The 18606-nt window shown below is 40.6% G+C and overlaps 1 protein-coding gene across 8 annotated transcripts in view; it reads left to right on the top strand.

Moving 5' to 3' along the window:
* Positions 1 to 18606, top strand: part of SASH1 (SAM and SH3 domain containing 1) — a 279554-nt gene that overhangs the window by 196691 nt on the left and 64257 nt on the right. For 4 of the 8 annotated variants that reach the window (XM_077486691.1, XM_077486692.1, XM_077486690.1 and 1 more), the window contains 2 exons: positions 5677 to 5809; positions 8008 to 8819. The exons of 2 other annotated variants lie outside the window; for them this stretch is intronic. In XM_077486691.1, the coding sequence (XP_077342817.1) occupies positions 5677 to 5809; positions 8008 to 8819 (945 nt within the window). The remainder of the gene's footprint in view (positions 1 to 5676; positions 5810 to 8007; positions 8820 to 18606) is intronic. 2 more of the 8 variants (XM_077486693.1, XM_077486697.1) reach the window with 1 other exon arrangement.

Genomic DNA, 18606 nt, shown 5'->3' with positions numbered 1-18606 from the left:
ATATACAAATACTTTAAATAACATACAGTACTTGTGAAGTTGCGCAGCAGTACAACATACTCTTTTAAGAGTGACCTTTTTTTTTTATTATTTAGAAACGGTTGAGTATTGTCCGTCATACTTTTTTTATTTATACTAATATACAATTTTTTCAGGACAAGCTTTTGTGGTATGTCCCCTTCTTCAAGGTTCAGGCAGTACTAATTCACAAAAGTTTCAGCAGAATGTTGTGTGTGTTTTTGTTTTTTACTTCTTTTTTCCTCATTTACCTTCCCTCACTGATTGTCTTTTTTTCACACCACAAAAATGTACTACAGATTAGTTTCAGATGTGTTTCTGCATGGACATGCATTCCAGTGCATATTTGATGCTTTTCCTGGACCCCACTGTACTGGGGTCCAGTGTGTTTTTAATGCGTTCTGGTGCATTCCAGTGCTTTTTTGATGCATTTTACAGCATTGTAACAGGAGTCACTTTGGGTGGGTGATTTGTGGAACTCAGCTTACCTTGGAGAGCTTTGGAGACTTTGTGTCCAGCTCCCCTGGCCCCTCTTATGTGTAAATCACCTTGCATCCATTAGGGGCACAGGGTGACTGAGAACCCCACTATGATCTATGTTATTTAGACACACTGTAAAGCCACACTGGAATGTTGTATATATGTATATATTGTGTGTTGTCTCATGCTGCTGTGGACTCTTTGCTGCACACCTGCGACGGTTCTGGAGGCCCAGGGTGAGAAGGAGAGGGTCACTTTCCAGCAGCAGATGGCACTCCAGAATGATGCCACCAACCCAGCAGGGGAGCTGGCATCAAGGCCAGACATCACTGAGCTCTGCCCTCAACTAACAGAAGAGGGAGTTCCTGTTAAAGTGGATGGGACTTCGGTCTCCACTGACACAACCCCAGAAAATGGTGCGGCACTGAGACAGGAGGATGTCAGCCATGCTTTGCAAGCACGGGGGATTTTCATCTACCAAAAGTGGATTAGACTTCAGTTTCCACTTGTATATCCCAGGGATGCTGGGCAGTCAGCCCAGATCCCCAACAGCATGATGGAGTGATCCCAGTCACCCTGTCTTCTCTCCAGCGGCTGAAAGGACTCCAGGAAGAAGGGCCAGTCCACGCCTCTCCCCAGCGGCTGGCATGTTCTGAGAGAGGCAGAGGTTGGCTGGGTGAGTAATGCTCTGTTATAATAATATAATCTGTTGGACAATATATATATATGGGGTACTGTGTGGTCACCGGCATTGGGGGACTGGAACTACTAACTTCGGAGTCAACTTGTCTGGGGTCTACTCCGGCGTTAGTCTCCTGCTAAAAGGGGAGGTGTGTGACAGGAGTCACTTTGGGTGGGTGGTTTGTGGAACTCAGCTTACCTTGGAGACTCCGTGTCCAGCTCCCCTGGCCCCTCTTATGTGTAAAACACCCTGCATCCATTAGGGGCACAGGGTGACTGAGAACCCCACTATGATCTGTGCTATTTAGACACACTGTACAGCCACACTGGCATGTTGTATATATGTCTATATTGTGTGTTGTCTCATGCTGTTGTGGACTCTTTTCTGTGATCGTTTGGGGTGGGGTTGTATTTCAATGTTCTATCTGCCTTGGATATTATGAGATATGTATGTAGATTAGATCTGAGATTAGTGGGGGTGAATTCCTCCAACAGCTCTCCCTGCTGATGAGACTGTTTACTGATGAGAAATTTGAATACACCTGACCTGTGTGTCTATTGTGATTGGACCGTTTACCCCGCCCTGAATCCAAGGGTGGGGGGGGGGGAGTGTCTCGGAGTTGTATATCTGTGGTAACGTGCTGAAATAAAGGAGTTTTGATGATGTTGTTCACCCTACACTGTGTTACGCTGGTGACTGGGTGAGCTAAAGGGTCTTGGATAGTGCTGGTTCTGGACAAAGGAAGCATTTATGGCGGACATAGTCCGGTTGATACAAGGGTTTGTCACAGATGCATTTTACTGCATTCCAGTACAGTCCAGTGCAGGAAAAATGTTCTACTTGGGGTACTGGAACTGACTACATTAGTGTGAACTATGCCATTGGAAAACACATAACTTACTTTCCATGCTTTTTTGATGCAGAAAAAAACACAATGGACTGCATGGGGTGTGACCTTGGACCTTGAAGAAGGGGACATACCCTGAAAGCTTGTCATGAAAAATCGTATGTTAGCGCAAATAATAAAAAAAAGTATTGTGAAAATTACTCAATTGTTTCTGACGCATGTGCACTAATACGTCTACAATTGCCTTAAGCAATTTGGAAGATTTTTTTTTTTTACAAACACTAGAGACTTGTACCTTGTAATTGTTCAAGGGGGGGTTACTTCCAAGTTCCAATAAGTTCCCTCGCAGAACCCCACATCCCTTTTGAGGGACAAGATGCGGGGATGAGGCCCTTGTCTCCCCATCAACATGGGGTCAAGGTGCCTTGAAAGAGGCGAGAAGGCTTTACCACCCCCTTGCAAAGTACCCTCCCAATGCTAGGGACATGGGACCAGATATACTTTGTTTGGTCAGCCATCTCTAGGAGGACCCTACCCTATTTCACTTTTTAAAATAGTGTGATGGCACTTTAAATAGGTAAAACATTTTATGGGACAAGGAATTTTTCATCCAATGATGAAGGTCGAATCCTGCAATCTTTACATTTTATAGTCGAAAATGGACATAAACGTAAAGATTCATTCGTACCACTGCTCCTGTAGCAAAACCAACAGAAACCTCATAACTAACTTAGTGCATGTCTATTGGAAATAAGATTCCACTACTGAAATATTTACTGTAATGTAAAATGACTATTGTTAAATTTTAAGGCCCTTTTAAAGCTGTGGTGCTTTAAAACAGGGGTAAAGATAACTGGGCTTATACTGTGCATTATTGGTGAAACAAAAAGGCGTGCATTTTCAGAACTTTATAAAAAGGTCATAGACATTATTCTTCTGTTGCTCAGACGTGATTGAAGGGGGTGTACACTACATGTAAAAGAAATGTCCTAGTATTGACTAGTATTTTTCATGTATTTCTTTTCTTTTGCAATTTCACCAGATACTGCAACAATTGTGTTTTATTTCAGCAATGATTTTACTTACAGATGTGATTTTTTTGCTGATACCTATATCAATTAAAGAGTAATAGAACACTTTTTAATAAATAGAAAATTTTGTTCTGATACAGTGTTTTAATTGATTTGTGACACAACAACATGATTACTGTGATATGCCTTTAAAACACATTTTAACTCTAGCGGAGAAGCAGAAGTATCCTATTGTATATAAATTGGCCTTGGTACAAGATCTTTGTTCCATGTTGCTCCATCTGCTGTCACTGCTGCTGGAGGAAAGATGCATTTTTTTGTTATTGTTTTATTATATTTTGCTCTTAAGGGGGAACATCTGGGATACAGCACATTTGATCAAACAAAAAATGGATGAAATAAATAAAAAATAAAAAAGTGACATGAAGTTGGGAAATATCTGATGTATGGTTATAGGTTTATAGCCTTGTTAACCAATTTCCCTTTGTTATGGGAATAATAAGGTTTGCTTTTTCAACTGTAAAGCTGGCTAAACACTGGCAGATCTTTATTCTACTTTAGCACAGTGTAATGTCTTAGCAATGCTCTTGAGTTAACGTTTTTTCACACCTATGCGTTTTAGTGCGTTTTGCAAAAACGCTCTACAGTCCATTTAACATGGTTTCCTATGGTACTAGTTCACATCTATGTGTTTTGCGGCCAATGCGTTTTTGGAAAGGGTATGGGACTTTTTTCCCACGATTTGCGGCTAATAGATATCAATGGGTGGATGCTTTGGGGCAGTGGGGGCTCTGCGCTCCCCCACCCCAAAGCACCTTGCCCCCATGTTGATGAGGACAATGGCCTCTTCCCGGCAACCCTAGCCGGTGGTTGTTGAGGTCTATGAACGGGGGGCCTATTGAAATCTGGAAGGGGACACCCAGATCTCAGCCCCCCCCACCCTATGTGAGTGGGTGGAGTAGACATCCCCCCCATCCCGCTGCACTGAACGGGCCTCCCGTCCCACCGGGTGACCCAACTCACGGACCGCCACTTCCAGAGTACCTGTCACCACCTATTGCTGTCACAAGGGATGTTTACATTCTTTATGACAGCAATAAAAGTGATCAAAAAATATTTTTTTAACACAATTTATTAATATTAAAATAAATAAGAACAATATTTTTTTAAAGCTCCCCTGTTCCCGCATGCTCACGCAGCAAAGGAAACGCATACGGAAGCCGCACCTACATATGTAAACGGTGTTCAAATCACACATGTGAGGTATCACCGTGATCATCAGAGCGAGAGCAATAATTCTAGCACTAGTCCTCTGTATCTCTAACCTGGTAACCGTAAAAAAAAATTAAAGCGCCGCTTAGTCATGGAAGGATTAAAATAAGATGATTTACATATGACCCAAGGATGTGAACCTACAGCAACTTTAAGGCCCTCCCTCCTACATATGTGATAATCATATGTGAATGTCAGAGCAGCTTTATATGAAGAAGGGACAGTTTGCTTTGAAAGTTCAGTTGCAGGCATAGAAATGCCTCTTGCCAAATGCCCCGAGGGCAGGTTTTGAAATGATCCAGGTACACTGAAAATTTCAGTTAGTGTTTTGTATGTCATATTATTTGTACAAAATACCTCAGGAATAGGATGAAAATGTTGTCAAGATGATATTTTTTTCCCACTTATGTCAAATTACCAATTTTATCACAGGTAAGAGCTCACCACAGAATCACTAATACAGATCCCTTCTCCCAGGGCATCACTAGTGGAACCTGCGAGTTGTCATTTTGGTGCTGCTCCATTGCTAGTGAGATTCTGCAGCATTTAAGCCAGCGAGAGTGTAATTTCTGTTAGAAAAAGAGATCATTGCATTAGATTTTTATGTTCAGTGCCATAGATAATTTGTTTGGATTCTTAATTCATATTTTAGAGCTGTAATAACAGTTGTGTTAAGTAGATGTAACTTATCATTTATTTTTACTGGTCCTTTTATATGAGTTCCTTTATTTGTGTGTAATTACATTTGAAATTCCGTTTTAGTTATAGTATTTATGTGCCATGTGTTGGATGCAATTAAAAAAAGTTAAATCAACTCTGAGTATACCAAAAATATCTTATATCTGAGGCTGTTGCTTAACTTTATAGTGCTTGATATGTCTGCTTGAGGGATAATGCTGCCTTTGTGTGTGTATATATATATATATATATATGTTTATTTTTTTTACAGATATGTTGTCTGAAAGAATCTAAAACAATCTGCTTTTTTGAGGCTAGATCTGTTTTCTGTCCAAATGTTCCCTAAACTCAGAATGTTACGTTTAAAAATGACTTGAGACCTCTGTATTTTTCTGATCACAATTGAGAGGGAAACTGATTAGGATCAATATGAAGCTTTACTGAAGATGAAGAGCAGCTATGATTCCAATACAGCAAATTTTAAGTAATCGCAATTATAGGCGGCCATATTTTTTACAGTGTTGTCAGTGTGGCCTAACTTATGGTAAAATAAAGTGTTGCCATTGAGGCAGCAGTATTTTCAACACATATGAGTGAAATTATTACCATCTGTACTTTTGCTTTGTTGTTCTCTATCTATTTGTGTGTATTTTCTCCTTCCCTACTAGTCGAGAGAACAGTCTGATGAAGAGTCAGAGGAGTCAGTGAAGTTCAAGAGGCTTCACAAGCTAGTGAACTCTACTCGAAGAGTCAGGAAGAAGCTTATCAGAGCAGAAGAAATGAAGAAACCCAGTACAGAAGGTGAATATGGCTTTGCAAAATCAATAAATAATAACAATGCTAAGAAAATCATGTATTAAGCCAAAAACAAAGAACATTCCATAATTAGTTGCATTTGAGAGTCTGTTTCCTAAACCCACTTAACGTAGCCTGGTTTACATGGTCCAGCAATTTTCTCAGTATCTACAGTATATGATAGTCCTACATTTGAAATGCCTGCCAGAGTTGTCATACATCTAAGCCAGTAAAAACCTGAGCACACTCTTAAACACACAGAAGTTTTAGGATAGCAAAGAGACAGCAGGTAAAGTTGCTGTGTGTTCTGTGTTAGATTTATACCTTTCATGTAACATCAAGGTAACATAGTGTAGAGATCACTGTGAGGTTACCCTTCAATTTGAATTAGCTTTGTGAGGTTAGAGCTATAGTTTATGATTATTACTCCTTTGCTTCTTATGCCGCATACACACAATCGGAATTTTGGTCGGAAAAAGTTCTGATGGTTTTCCCAATGGAATTCCAACGGGATTTCGCTCAAACTGTCTTGCATACACACAGTCTCACCAAATTCCAACCGTGGTGACGTATAACACGTATGACAGGACTAGAAAAAGGAAGTTCAATAGCCAGTAGCTTCCGTCTCGTAGTTGAATCTGAGCATGCGTGAGTTTTTGCGCGTTGGAATTGCATACACACTAACGCATTTTCGGATAGCAACTTTTCCGACCGTAAAATTGAGAACATGCTCCCAATCTTTTGCTGGTCGAAATTCAGCCAGCAATAGTCAGATGGAACATACACAAGATCACATTTTCTGACCAAAAGCTCTCATCGGTCTTTTTCTGGCCAAATTTTCGATCGTGTGTACGTGGCATAAGGCTCATCTTGCTTATATTTTAGTTTTGAGTGGGCATCAGTGAACTTACCCACTGATTTGTTTCTGCACCACTGCAATCTTAAAACTAAAATGACTGGCTATTCATGCTACCCTCACACTTAACTGTTGTATTTTAAAGTGAATAAATAAAATCCATAAACTGGTTTAACCACTTCCCGACCAGCGCACGCCAATGTACGTCAGGCAGAATGGCACGGGCAGGCATATTGGTGTACAGTTACGTCCAATCTTTAATACCGCCCTGTCGCATGCTGGTCGGGACCCCCATGAGTCCGGTCGCGAGTCCGGTTGCAGGTCCCGCGGGCATACCCGCGATTGTGGAGCGGCTAAACAGAGAGATGCTGTTGTAAACAACATCTCCCCATTCTGCCTAGCAACAAGTGACACTGATCTCTGCTCCATGTGATTGGAACAGAGATCAGTGTTCACTAAAAGAAAGCCCAGCCCTACACAGTTAGTAACACATCACTAGGAACGCTTAACCCCTACACTGCCACCCACTGGTTAACCCCTTCACTGCCAGTGTCATTTACACAGGAATCACTGCATTTGTATAGCAGTGATTTCTGTATAAATGACAATGGTCCCAAAAATGTGTCAAAAATGTCTGATGTGCCCGCCATAATGTCGCAGTCGCAATAAAAATCGCTGATCGCCGCCATTATTAGTAAAAAACAAAATTATTAATAAAAATGCCATAAAACTATCCCCTATTTTGTAAACGTTATAACTTTTGCGCAAACCAATCAATCGCTCATTGCGATTTTTTTTCTACCAAAAATATGTAGAAGAATACGTATCGGCCTAAACTGAGGGAAACATTTTTTTTTTTAGATATTTTTGGGGGATATTTATTATAACAAAAAGTCAAAAATAATGCGTTTTTTTTTCAAAATTGTCGCTCTATTCTTGTTTATAGCGCAAAAAATAAAAACCGCAGGGGTGATCAAATACCACCAAAAGAAAGTTCTATTTGTGGGAAAAAAAGGACGTCAATTTTGTTTGGGAGTCACGTTGCATGACCGCGCAATTATCAGTTAAATCAACGCAGTGCCAAATCGCAAAAAGTGGTCTGGTCTTTGGCCAGCAAAATGGTCCGGGGCTGAAGTGGTTAAGATCCCCTTACTGGGTATAAAGGGGCACTTGGGGGCAAAGATGTTACACATGCATACCCAAGACATAGGAGTAAGTAAGTGATAAGTCTGTTACAACAATGGTATCCCTGCATTATCTACTAACAGCTTATGCAATAGTGGTCATGTCCCACATTCCTGGAATTGTATAACCTACATAGTCTTATAGTGTGTATTTCCTTCAATAGGTCTGGAAGATGCAGTTCACAGCACTCCTATTGTGGATGATAAATCTGCACTTTATTCTGGAGTTCATAAGAAACCGCAATGTAGAGATAATTCACTGGAAAAAGCACAGCCAGAAGATAGCCTATATTCAGTGTCGCCATCATCTGGAAACCTTGAAACAATGAGTGTTAACAGAAAACTTGTAAAAACTTTGAGCAAATCTGATAGCAGGGGTCTCATCAAACCCCCAAAGAAGATTGGAACATTTTTTTCCTATCCAGAGGATGAAAAGTCCCAAAAAGTCTCTCGCTCCATGACAGAACGAGAATTAAAGAAAAGCCTAGGTTCTTTAAGCCATGGGGTAAGTACAGAAAGTGTTTGTTTTTATGACAGAAACAGGAACAAGCATCACCTTTTGGTTTCTTTGGAAGAGGTGCAAAACATCAGAAAACAGATACGACTGAAGAAACTTGACTCTAACTACTCATGTGCTAGAGCTTTTCTCTGTCAGCGACCAGCCAGGAAAGGAATGCCCTCCCCTGCCTGTGACCAACAAACTTTCCGCCAGAGGTGTAGAAGTGGCAACAGTGTCTTTCCTCACCGAAGGCCGCGAGGTCGAACAGTCAGTGAATTTAACATAACCTATGTGGTGGAGAGGAGTCTATACAGTCATTTGAACTTAACCCACCTTGTGCGCCCTGTAAGTGACAGGACTCTTAGCAAGGCTGAGAAGAGATGTCTGTTAGAAGAGGAAGAGGAGGCTGAAAGAAAATGGGCTGCCACTGTTGACCGCTGTACTAAAAGGGTTCTCTTGAGAATCCACCAAAAGTCTGTGAGTCTAAAGGGTTGATGTTGAGCCTCTATCTCCCACTGAGTTGCAGTCAGAAGTGATTTTGCATAACCTCACCCACTTATGACCTTCAGTTTAGATGTGCTCATTTTTCCCACATCTGGTAGATGCCAAAAAAAATATCACATTAAATATGTCATAGTAAACAGTTTAATGAACTGTGAATAGTTTTTTTAGGTGCAAATAATGCCCCCTGCAAATACACTGGCATAAATGTATTACTGGTTTACAAATTACAAAGTACTTTTTTTTATTATCTCAACGTCTTTGTGGATTAAAATTTCTTCATAGCTAAAGTAGTTGTCTGGAGCTGGCAATGCCTCCTACAGTGCTATATAATTCCACAACCTCTTCCCTAGTTAAACAATAAACATATTGGCGAATACTATCATTACCCAGAGTGTACTTGTGGAAATGCCTTAGGGTTGTCAACATTTTACTTCTGTATGATAGAAACCATTATATTCCTAAAAGGTTTTGTTTTATTGCTTAGCAATAGCTTGTTGCAGCTTCATGTTAATGACTAACATGTCATTTAACCTCTTTTTTTTATTTCACACTTATCAGAAGTCCATAACACAGTTAAATAGCAGTGAAGTAGCTTTCACGCATTCCCTTCAACAAACTCATTTTCTTCAGTATTACACAACCCCTCTTTAACACAAGCAGGAAGCCACACATTAACTGGAATTACATTCATCGCTGACTTCAACTTCTGGGAGATACTGGAAATTCATATTTTGTGGAAGTGGTCATTCCATATTCCATTTTTTTTTCAGACGACAATGCATGCTAATGGTTTTAATCATGCCATGTATTTATTGCGTTGCAAAGATTTTTGTATTTGATTGCATGAACATTACGTCATTAAACAGATATTTCATCCAATGTTCTTGTAGTAAGATGGACAGATAAGTCAATCCCTACATCGCCCTACTCCTAAAATAGGTCCCTTTATATTTATTGTGTGAAAAGAAATATAGATCAGCAAGTTAACTAGGGCATGCCTCTTGATTGTCTTTTTTTTTCTTATTATTCTAGGTGAAATACAGTTTTCTCTTAGGTAGCTCCACGTAGATTAATTTGTTTAGAATACCTAGAACTGTATGAACTGTATGAACTTCCCTTATGGGGGAAACTAGTAAAATGTTTTTATTGTGAGTATTAAAAGGAAATACTCTCAAAATTATTATGCTGAAATACAGTAATCTTAAGTGTGAAATCTAAACAGATGTATACAAGTTTTTTTTTTCAGGCTAGCTGGTAAGTGTCGTGGGAAATTTTGTGTTTTTATAATGCAGTTATGTATTTATTTAAAAAAAAAAATCTTAAGTGTGTTTTACAGGCAACTAATGTAAGAATCTGACTCTGTCTTGTTGTAAAGGCAGAATTTTTTTTTTTTTATCTTAATGCATTCAATGCATTAAGATAAAAAACCTTCTGTGTGTAGCAGCCTCCCCAGCATCCCCTAATACTTTCCTGAGACCCATCTCTGTCCAGCAATGTCCATGAGTCCCTTGGCTGTCTGGGACTCTCCCTCCTGATTGGCTGAGACACGGCAAGGGTGCCATTGGCTCCCACTGCTGTCAATCAAAGTCAATTTGCCAATCAGGAGAGAGAGAGAGGGGGGGCCAAAAGGCAACTTCCGTGTCTGAATGAACACACGGAGCTGCGACTTGGCTCGAGTGCCCTCATAGCAAGCTGCTTGTTTTGGGGGCACTTGACAGGAGCGAGGGGCCAGAAGCAGCGGAGAGGGACCCGTGAAGTGGAGGATCCAGGCTGCTCTGTGCAAATCAACTGCACAGAGCAGGTAAGTATAACGCTGGCCATACACCTATAGATTATCTGCAGATTTTCTATGGTTAGATGGAAAAAGTGGGAGATTCCTCCATCGTTTAGCAAACATGGAGAAATCTGTTGCACTTTTTCTATCTAACCATAGAAAATCTGCAGATAATCTATAGGTGTATGGCCAGCTTAACATGTTTGTCATTTAAAACAAAAAAATTGGAGAGGAAGGGTCAGTACTCGGAGTTAGCCAGTCAGCTTCGTGCATGTGTGGTGACAAGGACATACAAACAGCAGGAGAAAGCATAGCAATGGCCTAATCTGTGTGCTTTGCTCCTCCACTTCAGTTACAGGCTGGAAACTGCAAGGTAACCAAACTATCTTGCTTTACTGCACGGTTGAAAAGTGTGGTCACTAACCATGTTGTGCTGTCTGGTAGAGCTAGCTGGGCAAAGCTACAAATCCCTTTTCAGGTAAACGCACTCACATATGAATCTAAACTGTTTCAGCTGTTTGACTGAACTTCTGCTTTAAATTAACTAGATTTGTCAATGATGCAATGACATCCCAATACCTATCTGCCAAAGACGCTGCTGTACCACATGTTTTGTGCATGTGGAGGCTCTTTGTATAAGCAGCTCCAGGTGCCAACATTTTCAGCCAGCGATGGGATTAAATGTAGAAGTGATCCGAGCGGCCCTACAGCCACCTGGATCCCTTTTTACAGGGTGCGGAAGTGGCTCTCCCTATCCCACCTGCCTCCTGGCTCTGCCATACAATCAAGGAGCCTGGGACTGCCATGTTGTGTCCTGGAGCATTGTGAGGGGAGGAAGGTGCTTAACCTACCCCCTCCCCCTGTGATGTAAGAAACAAGAAGCGACAATGATCTTCTGGTTCCAGGTGACGATTACAAGCCGTTACCGGCTTGTAAAGCATTTGATCAAACCAATCTAGGTTTGCGCAGATGCTTTTGAGGGTGGAGGAGAGATCTGGTGTCTAAAAGACCCCAGATCTCTCAGTAAAGAGTACCTCCCTTTTGATAGCAATAAAGTTAGCAAAAAAAAAAATTAAAGACAGTTTAAAAAAATGTAAATAAAAAATAAATAAAAAAAATTAAAAAAAAGGTCCCCCTGTGCTAACGTGCAAATGCAAACTTATACATCCTGTACGCATATTTAAACTGCTCACACAATGTGAAAAATCACCACGAACATCAGAGCAAGATCATTCGTTCTAGCACCAGACTTCCTGTTTAAACTGGAAACCTGTAAAGGTTTTTAAAACATCGTCTGTGGAGATGGTCTATAGTTATTGCAGTTTGTCACCATTCCACCAGTGCATGTGCAATTTTAAAGTGTGACATGTTGGGTATCTATTTACTCAGCATAACATCATCATTAAAGTGTATTTGTTCCTGAAAATCTGCGTTTTAAAAATGGCTGTACAAGTATTGTGGACTTCAAAAATTGCAACAACTAACATTGTATTCTAAATGGTGTCTGATTTAAAAAAATATATATTACATTTGGGGATTCTATCAAAAAAAAATGCAGATTCTTTCATCTATGTTAGAAATGTCAGAATTGCCTGTTTTTTAAGCAGTTATCTTAAAAAAATATATACTCATACTTCCCCTGAATACAACATTGGTCTGCTGTCATGCACCAATTGGTTGTGCACACCAGGTCCCGTGACATGATTTTTGTGTCTGACGTCATCAATAGTTGGTTGTCTCTTTATGGTTCAGGCAGCCAGCCCCCTGATGGGACACCACCAAGTCTGCCCTCCTTTGGCTGTTACCTCCTGTAACATATGGCCTCCATATGCAAGGAGACTTCAGGTGCAGAGGAGTTGTTATTCATACCTAGGCTAGATTGGATGCAGAGGGCAACCTGGAAAATAAAAAAGGGGTAAATAGAAGAACATTGCCATTTTTTAGACTGATGAGAAAAGGCAGGGGGAGAATTCAACTAAAATAAAGTGTAGTTTTGAAGTGAAGGTCCACATTAATATTGCTTTCTGAACTAGAGAGAAGTTTGCAAAATTAAGAGGAAGTTTCTAAATTTTCCTCTTCCAAGGCAGAGGGAACATTGTGCTTTGTCGCTTGCATTCCTTGTAATGCCTATGCTTCAGAAATGGGATGTTATTTCATTTTAATACAGAATAATCATTAGCATTAAACATTCTTCACTGTACAAAGAGTGCAGCTATTTCTATTTAAAACAGGGTATTTACAATCATTGCCTTGCCACCCTACACATTTACAAAAGTAAATGATTTATTCCTATTTTAGGATTTTGTGCATGGAAATATGGAGACTAGAACTGGGAGTGGAAGTGGAACCATAGGTGTTCACAGCCCTATGCATTAGGGTGTGCACCCCAAAGCTCAAACACACATGCATGTGTGAGTGTACACAGTATTACCAAAAGTATTGTGACGCCTGCCTTTTACACGCACATGAACTTTAATGGCATCCTAGTGTAGCGGTGTAGTTGCCACTAGTAGAGGCAAGAGCCAGACTCCATACATCACTTGCAGAGACCAAGAACACTGTGTGGGAAGGGTGTATATATATATATATATATATATATATGTATATATATTTATTTTTTTATGTATGTATTCTATTGTACAAGAATAAACCGTATGACTTTGATGCAAGCGTTTGATCACGCGCCTTACAACCACCCTTCACACACAGTCTTCTTCAGACCACCCCTGGTCAGTTTAGGAAGTGGGACACACATTATCATCATCTTCTTCAGTTTTGTCATTTTAAATATTACTACAATTTTTTACACTATTAACACCCTCATGAGCGCAAGAGTAATTCTTCTTTTTCTGTTTAGAGACAAAGAACAGTCTTTTGCTGGTTTTGTTATGTTTTATTGGGGGTACAACTTGGTATGCCCATAGGATGTTTCAATTGCCATCATATTTTAGAGATTATACACAATAGCACATATTTAGAGCCAGAAGATATGATGTGCACCTGTAACTGTTATGTTTTTCCTCCTGCATCTCATGCAGACTGTTGCTCCTTCTCTGCTCTACTCCCACAGACTATTTACTTCCAAGAATTCCCCATTCAATACCGTGTAGAGAATGAAGACATCACTTTCTGACCGTGTAGAAATGATGTTCCCAGAAACTTCTTTCCTCCTGCACAAAGCTTCTCCTCTAGTTCCCCTCCTGCACAAACTTATCCTGAACTGAAGTACTGTCACATCCTCTTTGGGCAAAAAGGACCCACTCTGAATGAGTCCTTAAGCAGGCTCTGGTTGCTTGCTGCTTCTAGACCTGAGGCCTGCAGTGCCTCTCCCCAGAGGCCTTGTAGTTTAACCACATGCCGACTGGGCCATAGCCAAAAGACGGCTACAGTGCGGTCGGCATATTCTGGGAGGCCGTCCATGGACGTTCTCACAGAATCTCGCTCCCGCGCGCCCCCTGGAACATCCGTGACCGACGGGTCCTCCGGACCCGGCGGATCACAGTAAACGGCCACTGATAGCGGCCGTTTACCACATGATCGCTCTGTCAAATGACGGAGCGTTCACTTGTAAACAAACCGGTGTCATCATGACGCAGGTTCCTCCCTCCCCTCTCTGTACCGATCTGTACAGTGCGAGGGGAGAGACCTGATGGCAGCAGCACTGTGGGCTGGATCTGTAGTGCCCACAGCGCTGCTCAGTGACAATTGAAGTCGCATCCAGCCATCCATCCATTCATCCATGCTCAGCCATCCCTCCATACTCTGCCATACCCAGCCATACTCTGCCATACTCTGTAATACCCTGCCATACTCTGCAATACCCTGCCATACCCAGCCATAGTCTGCCATGCCCAGCCATAGTCTGCCATGCCCAGCCATAGTCTGCCATGCCCAGCTATACTCTGCAATACCCTGCCATACCCAACCATACTCTGCCATACCCTGCCATACTCTGCAATACCCTGCCATACTCTGCGATACCCTGCCATACTCTGCGATACCCTGCCATTCTCAGCCATACTCGGCCTCCGTATGTGGCTAGGCTGTGGAAGTCTCACACATTTGGTATCGCCATACTCAGGACGAGTAGGAGAATCTATTTTGGGGTGTCATTTTTGGTATATACATGCCATGTGTTAGAAACATTGTACAAATGGACAACTTTGTGTAAAAAAAAGAAAAGAAATGCGTTTTAACCACTTCGTGCCCACTGGCCGTCATATGACGTCCTTGACTTTGTTTGGGGATATCCGAATGATGCCTGCAGCTACAAGTATCATTCAGATATCAACTTTTTCAGCCGGCGATTCCCTATACCATAAGAATGATCATATCGGCTGTTCCACTGCCTGATGGTTCTTAGGGAGGCAAGAGGGGATGTCCCCCTTCCTGCCGCACTCCGGTGCTTCCACCAACTCACCGCTACGATCGAAGCCAGGATAGTTTTTTTATTTTATTTTTTTATTTCAGGCTTCCCAGCCTAGAGGTGAGATGTGGGGTCTTATTGACCCCATATCTCACTGTAAAGAGTACCTATCAAAAATTAACAAAACATTTTTGGACGGGAAAATGTGTCAAAATAAAATCACAAGTAATGTCAAGTAAAATGAACAATAAATTTTTTATTTTTTTTTAAAGCGCCCTTGTACCCGTGTACTCACGCATGCAGAAGTGAACGCATATGTAAGTCCCGCCCACATATGAAAACAGTGTTCAAACCACACATGTGAGGTATCACTGTGAACGTTAGTGCGAGAGCAATCATTTTGGCCTTAGACCTTCTCTGTAACTCAAAACATGTAACCAGTAAAACATTTTAAAGCGTCGCCTATGGGGATTTTTAAGTAGCAAAGTTTGGCGCCATTCCATGAGCATGTGCAATTTTGAAGGGTGACATGTTAGATATCTATTTACTCGGCGTAACTTCATCTTTCACATTATGCAAAAACATTGTGCTAACTTTACCTTTTTTTATTTTTTTTAAAGCACAAAACTGTTTGTTTTTTCCCCCAAAAAAATTGATGCGCAAATACCGTGTAAGATAAAAAGTTGCAACAGACGTCATTGTATTCTCTAGGATCTTTGCTAAAAAAAATATATATATATATATATATATATATATATAATGTTTTTGGGTTCTATGTAATTTTCCAGCAAATAAATGATGATTTTTACATGTAGGAGAGAAATGTCAGAATTGGCCTGGGTGCTCCAGAACGCCTGAAGGTGCTCCCTGCATGTTGGGCCTCTATATGTGGCCACGCTGTGTAAAAGTCTCACACATGTAGTATCGCCATACTCGGTAGTAATAGCAGAATGTGTTTTGGGGTGTAATTTGTGGTATGCATATGCTGTGTGTGAGAAATAACCTGCTAATATGACAGTTTTGTGGGGTAGAAAAAAATAAAAAATCTTGATTTTGCAATAATTGTGGGAAAAAATTACAACTTCAAAAAACTCACCATGCCTATTTCTAAATACCTTAGAATGTCTTCTTTCCAATAAGGGGTCATTTGGGGGGTATTTGTACTTTTCTGGCATGTTAGGGTCTCAAGAAATGAGACTTTAGGTGTGATTAATTTTCAGATATTGGCACCATAGCTTGTGAACTTTCACAAAGACCAAATAATATACACCAATTTGTACTTATTTTTACCAAAGATATGTAGAAGTATAATTTTTTTCCAAAATGTATGAAGAAAAATTACTAGTTTGCTACATTTTATAACAGAAATGAAGAAAAATTTCGTTATTTTACAGAATTTTCAGTATTTTTTTTTCCTTTATAGCACACAAAATAAAAAGCCCAATGGTGATTAAATACCACCAAAAGAAAGCTCTATTTGTGTGGAAAAAGGACAAAACTTTCATATGGGTACAGTGTTGTATGACTGAGTATGTGTCATTCAAAATGTGAGAGCGCCGAAAGCTGAAAATTGGTGCCCAGTGGTCAAGTTTGGTTACAAGCTTTCTCATGGATGGTGGACTACTGTTCCAAGCCTGCCCAACTTGAAAATCCTGTGCCCTCAGGCCACATCGATTTGACACAGATCCCCACAGTGACTCCTCTAATCCAGGACTCCCCATCATTCACCGTGTAAATGATGAAGACTTTGCTAATGACCGTATAGAAGCAAAGTTCCTTACAGACTTCCTGGCACATCCAGCCAGCCCTCCACTATAGTAACACTCACCAACCTTTCACTACCCTGAGTCCTTGATAAGGAACTTGACTGGACCATGTGTGATGACAATGCCAATGACCATGTAGAGGCAAAGTTCCCTCGCAGTTCTCCTGAGATCATTCCTCACTTCACTCAGCCGACATCTCTCCCCAGTGGCATGTTGCCTCAGCTTATATAGGAGGCCCATCCCCTGACAATACCATTTGGGAATTGGTCAGGGCTCCCACACAAGCTACCTGCCACTCCAGTTCTAGGCCCTGCCCCTCTTCCAGAACATAACTAAAGCACAGGTGGTAACACCCATTGCTACTTTGACCACTTCCAGCCCCCAGATCAAAACAGATAGGCCTGCCTAAATTTGCCGGTGCTTACAGTTCCTAGTAAAAACCTATTACTAGCACCTACCTATTGGTAGAGGGTGCTACACCAGTTTTATTCTGTAGGGTTCTATATTGAGTTTGCCCACCCTTTGTAGCTCTAACAACTTCAACTCTTCTGTGTAAGACTGTCTACAAGTTTTAGCAGTGTGTTTATCGGAGCATGACATTTTCCAAAATGTCTTGTTATGCTGACACCTTAGGAGTCCCCTTCACTGGAACTATGGGGCCAACCCCTGAAAACCCCAACCCCACATCATAATCCCCCCTCCACCAAATGATTTGGACCAGTGCACGAAGCAAGGTCCATAAAGATATGAATGAGCAGGTTTGGGGTCAAGAAAGTTGACTGGCCTGTACAGAGTCCTAACCTCAACGCGACAGAATACCTTTGGGATGAATTAGAGCAGAAACTGCGAGCCAGGTCCTCTTGTACAACATCAGTGCCTGACCTCACAAATACTCTTCTGGAAGAATGGTCAAACATTCCCATAGACACACTCCTAAACATTGTGGACAGACTTCCCAGAAGAGTTGAACCCGTTATAGCTGCAAAGGGTAGGCTAACTCAATATTGAAACCTAAAAACGAAGACTGGGATGCTATTAATGTTCATGTGCGTGTAAAGGCAGACATCCCAATACATATGGTAATAGTGTGTGTGTGTGTGTGTGTGTGTGTATATATATATATATATATATATATATATATATATATATATATATATATATATATATATTAGGGCTGTGAAAATTAAAGATTAATTCCTTGATTAATCTATTCATTTTTTTTATCGATCAAAATTCTTTTTTACTTGCGTCAGTGCTACAGTTTGAATTTAAAACGTATTTGTGTGAACTGTGAAGTTAAGTCATGGATTGTGGAAACTAACTAGTGTCGGGTGATTGTATATAGTGTATACCACATTTACCACTGACTAATGCAGAGTTGCAATGCAAGGAGATCAGCTAAAAGTAGTTGGATCTGTATGTGCGTTTATAATTAATTGAAAATTAGTCGATTAATCGATTTAAAAAAAAAACAATCGAACATGAAAATTTTAATCAGTAACAGCCCTAATATACATTTTATTTTTATATATATATATATATATATATATATATATATATACACTCTCTTATAAATAAATATAGATAAATATTTTACAGTGTATTACATTTTTGTTACATTAAACAATTACTGCGTATGCACAATTAACGTTATTTTGCCGGTGGTGCACCTGTACGCCAAGGGTTAGCTGCTCATTTAGGTCTAGGGAGCATGTTAAAATAGATTTGCTTACCTAATCCTCTGCTGTACTGCTCCAGCAGTCTAAGGTCCTAAAGTCATCAAGACTGATGCAGAGTTCATAGCTCTCTGCATTAGATATGAAAACGATGGATATGAAGAACGGTTCCCGACCA

This window comes from Lithobates pipiens, unplaced genomic scaffold (assembly GCF_037356315.1).
Source record: "Lithobates pipiens isolate NorthernLeopardFrog02 unplaced genomic scaffold, aLitPip1_a1.2 Scaffold_18, whole genome shotgun sequence".
NCBI classification, from domain to species: domain Eukaryota; kingdom Metazoa; phylum Chordata; class Amphibia; order Anura; family Ranidae; genus Lithobates; species Lithobates pipiens.
The sequence above is the reverse complement of the archived record's forward strand: the minus strand, read 5'-3'. Positions and strand labels throughout refer to the sequence as shown.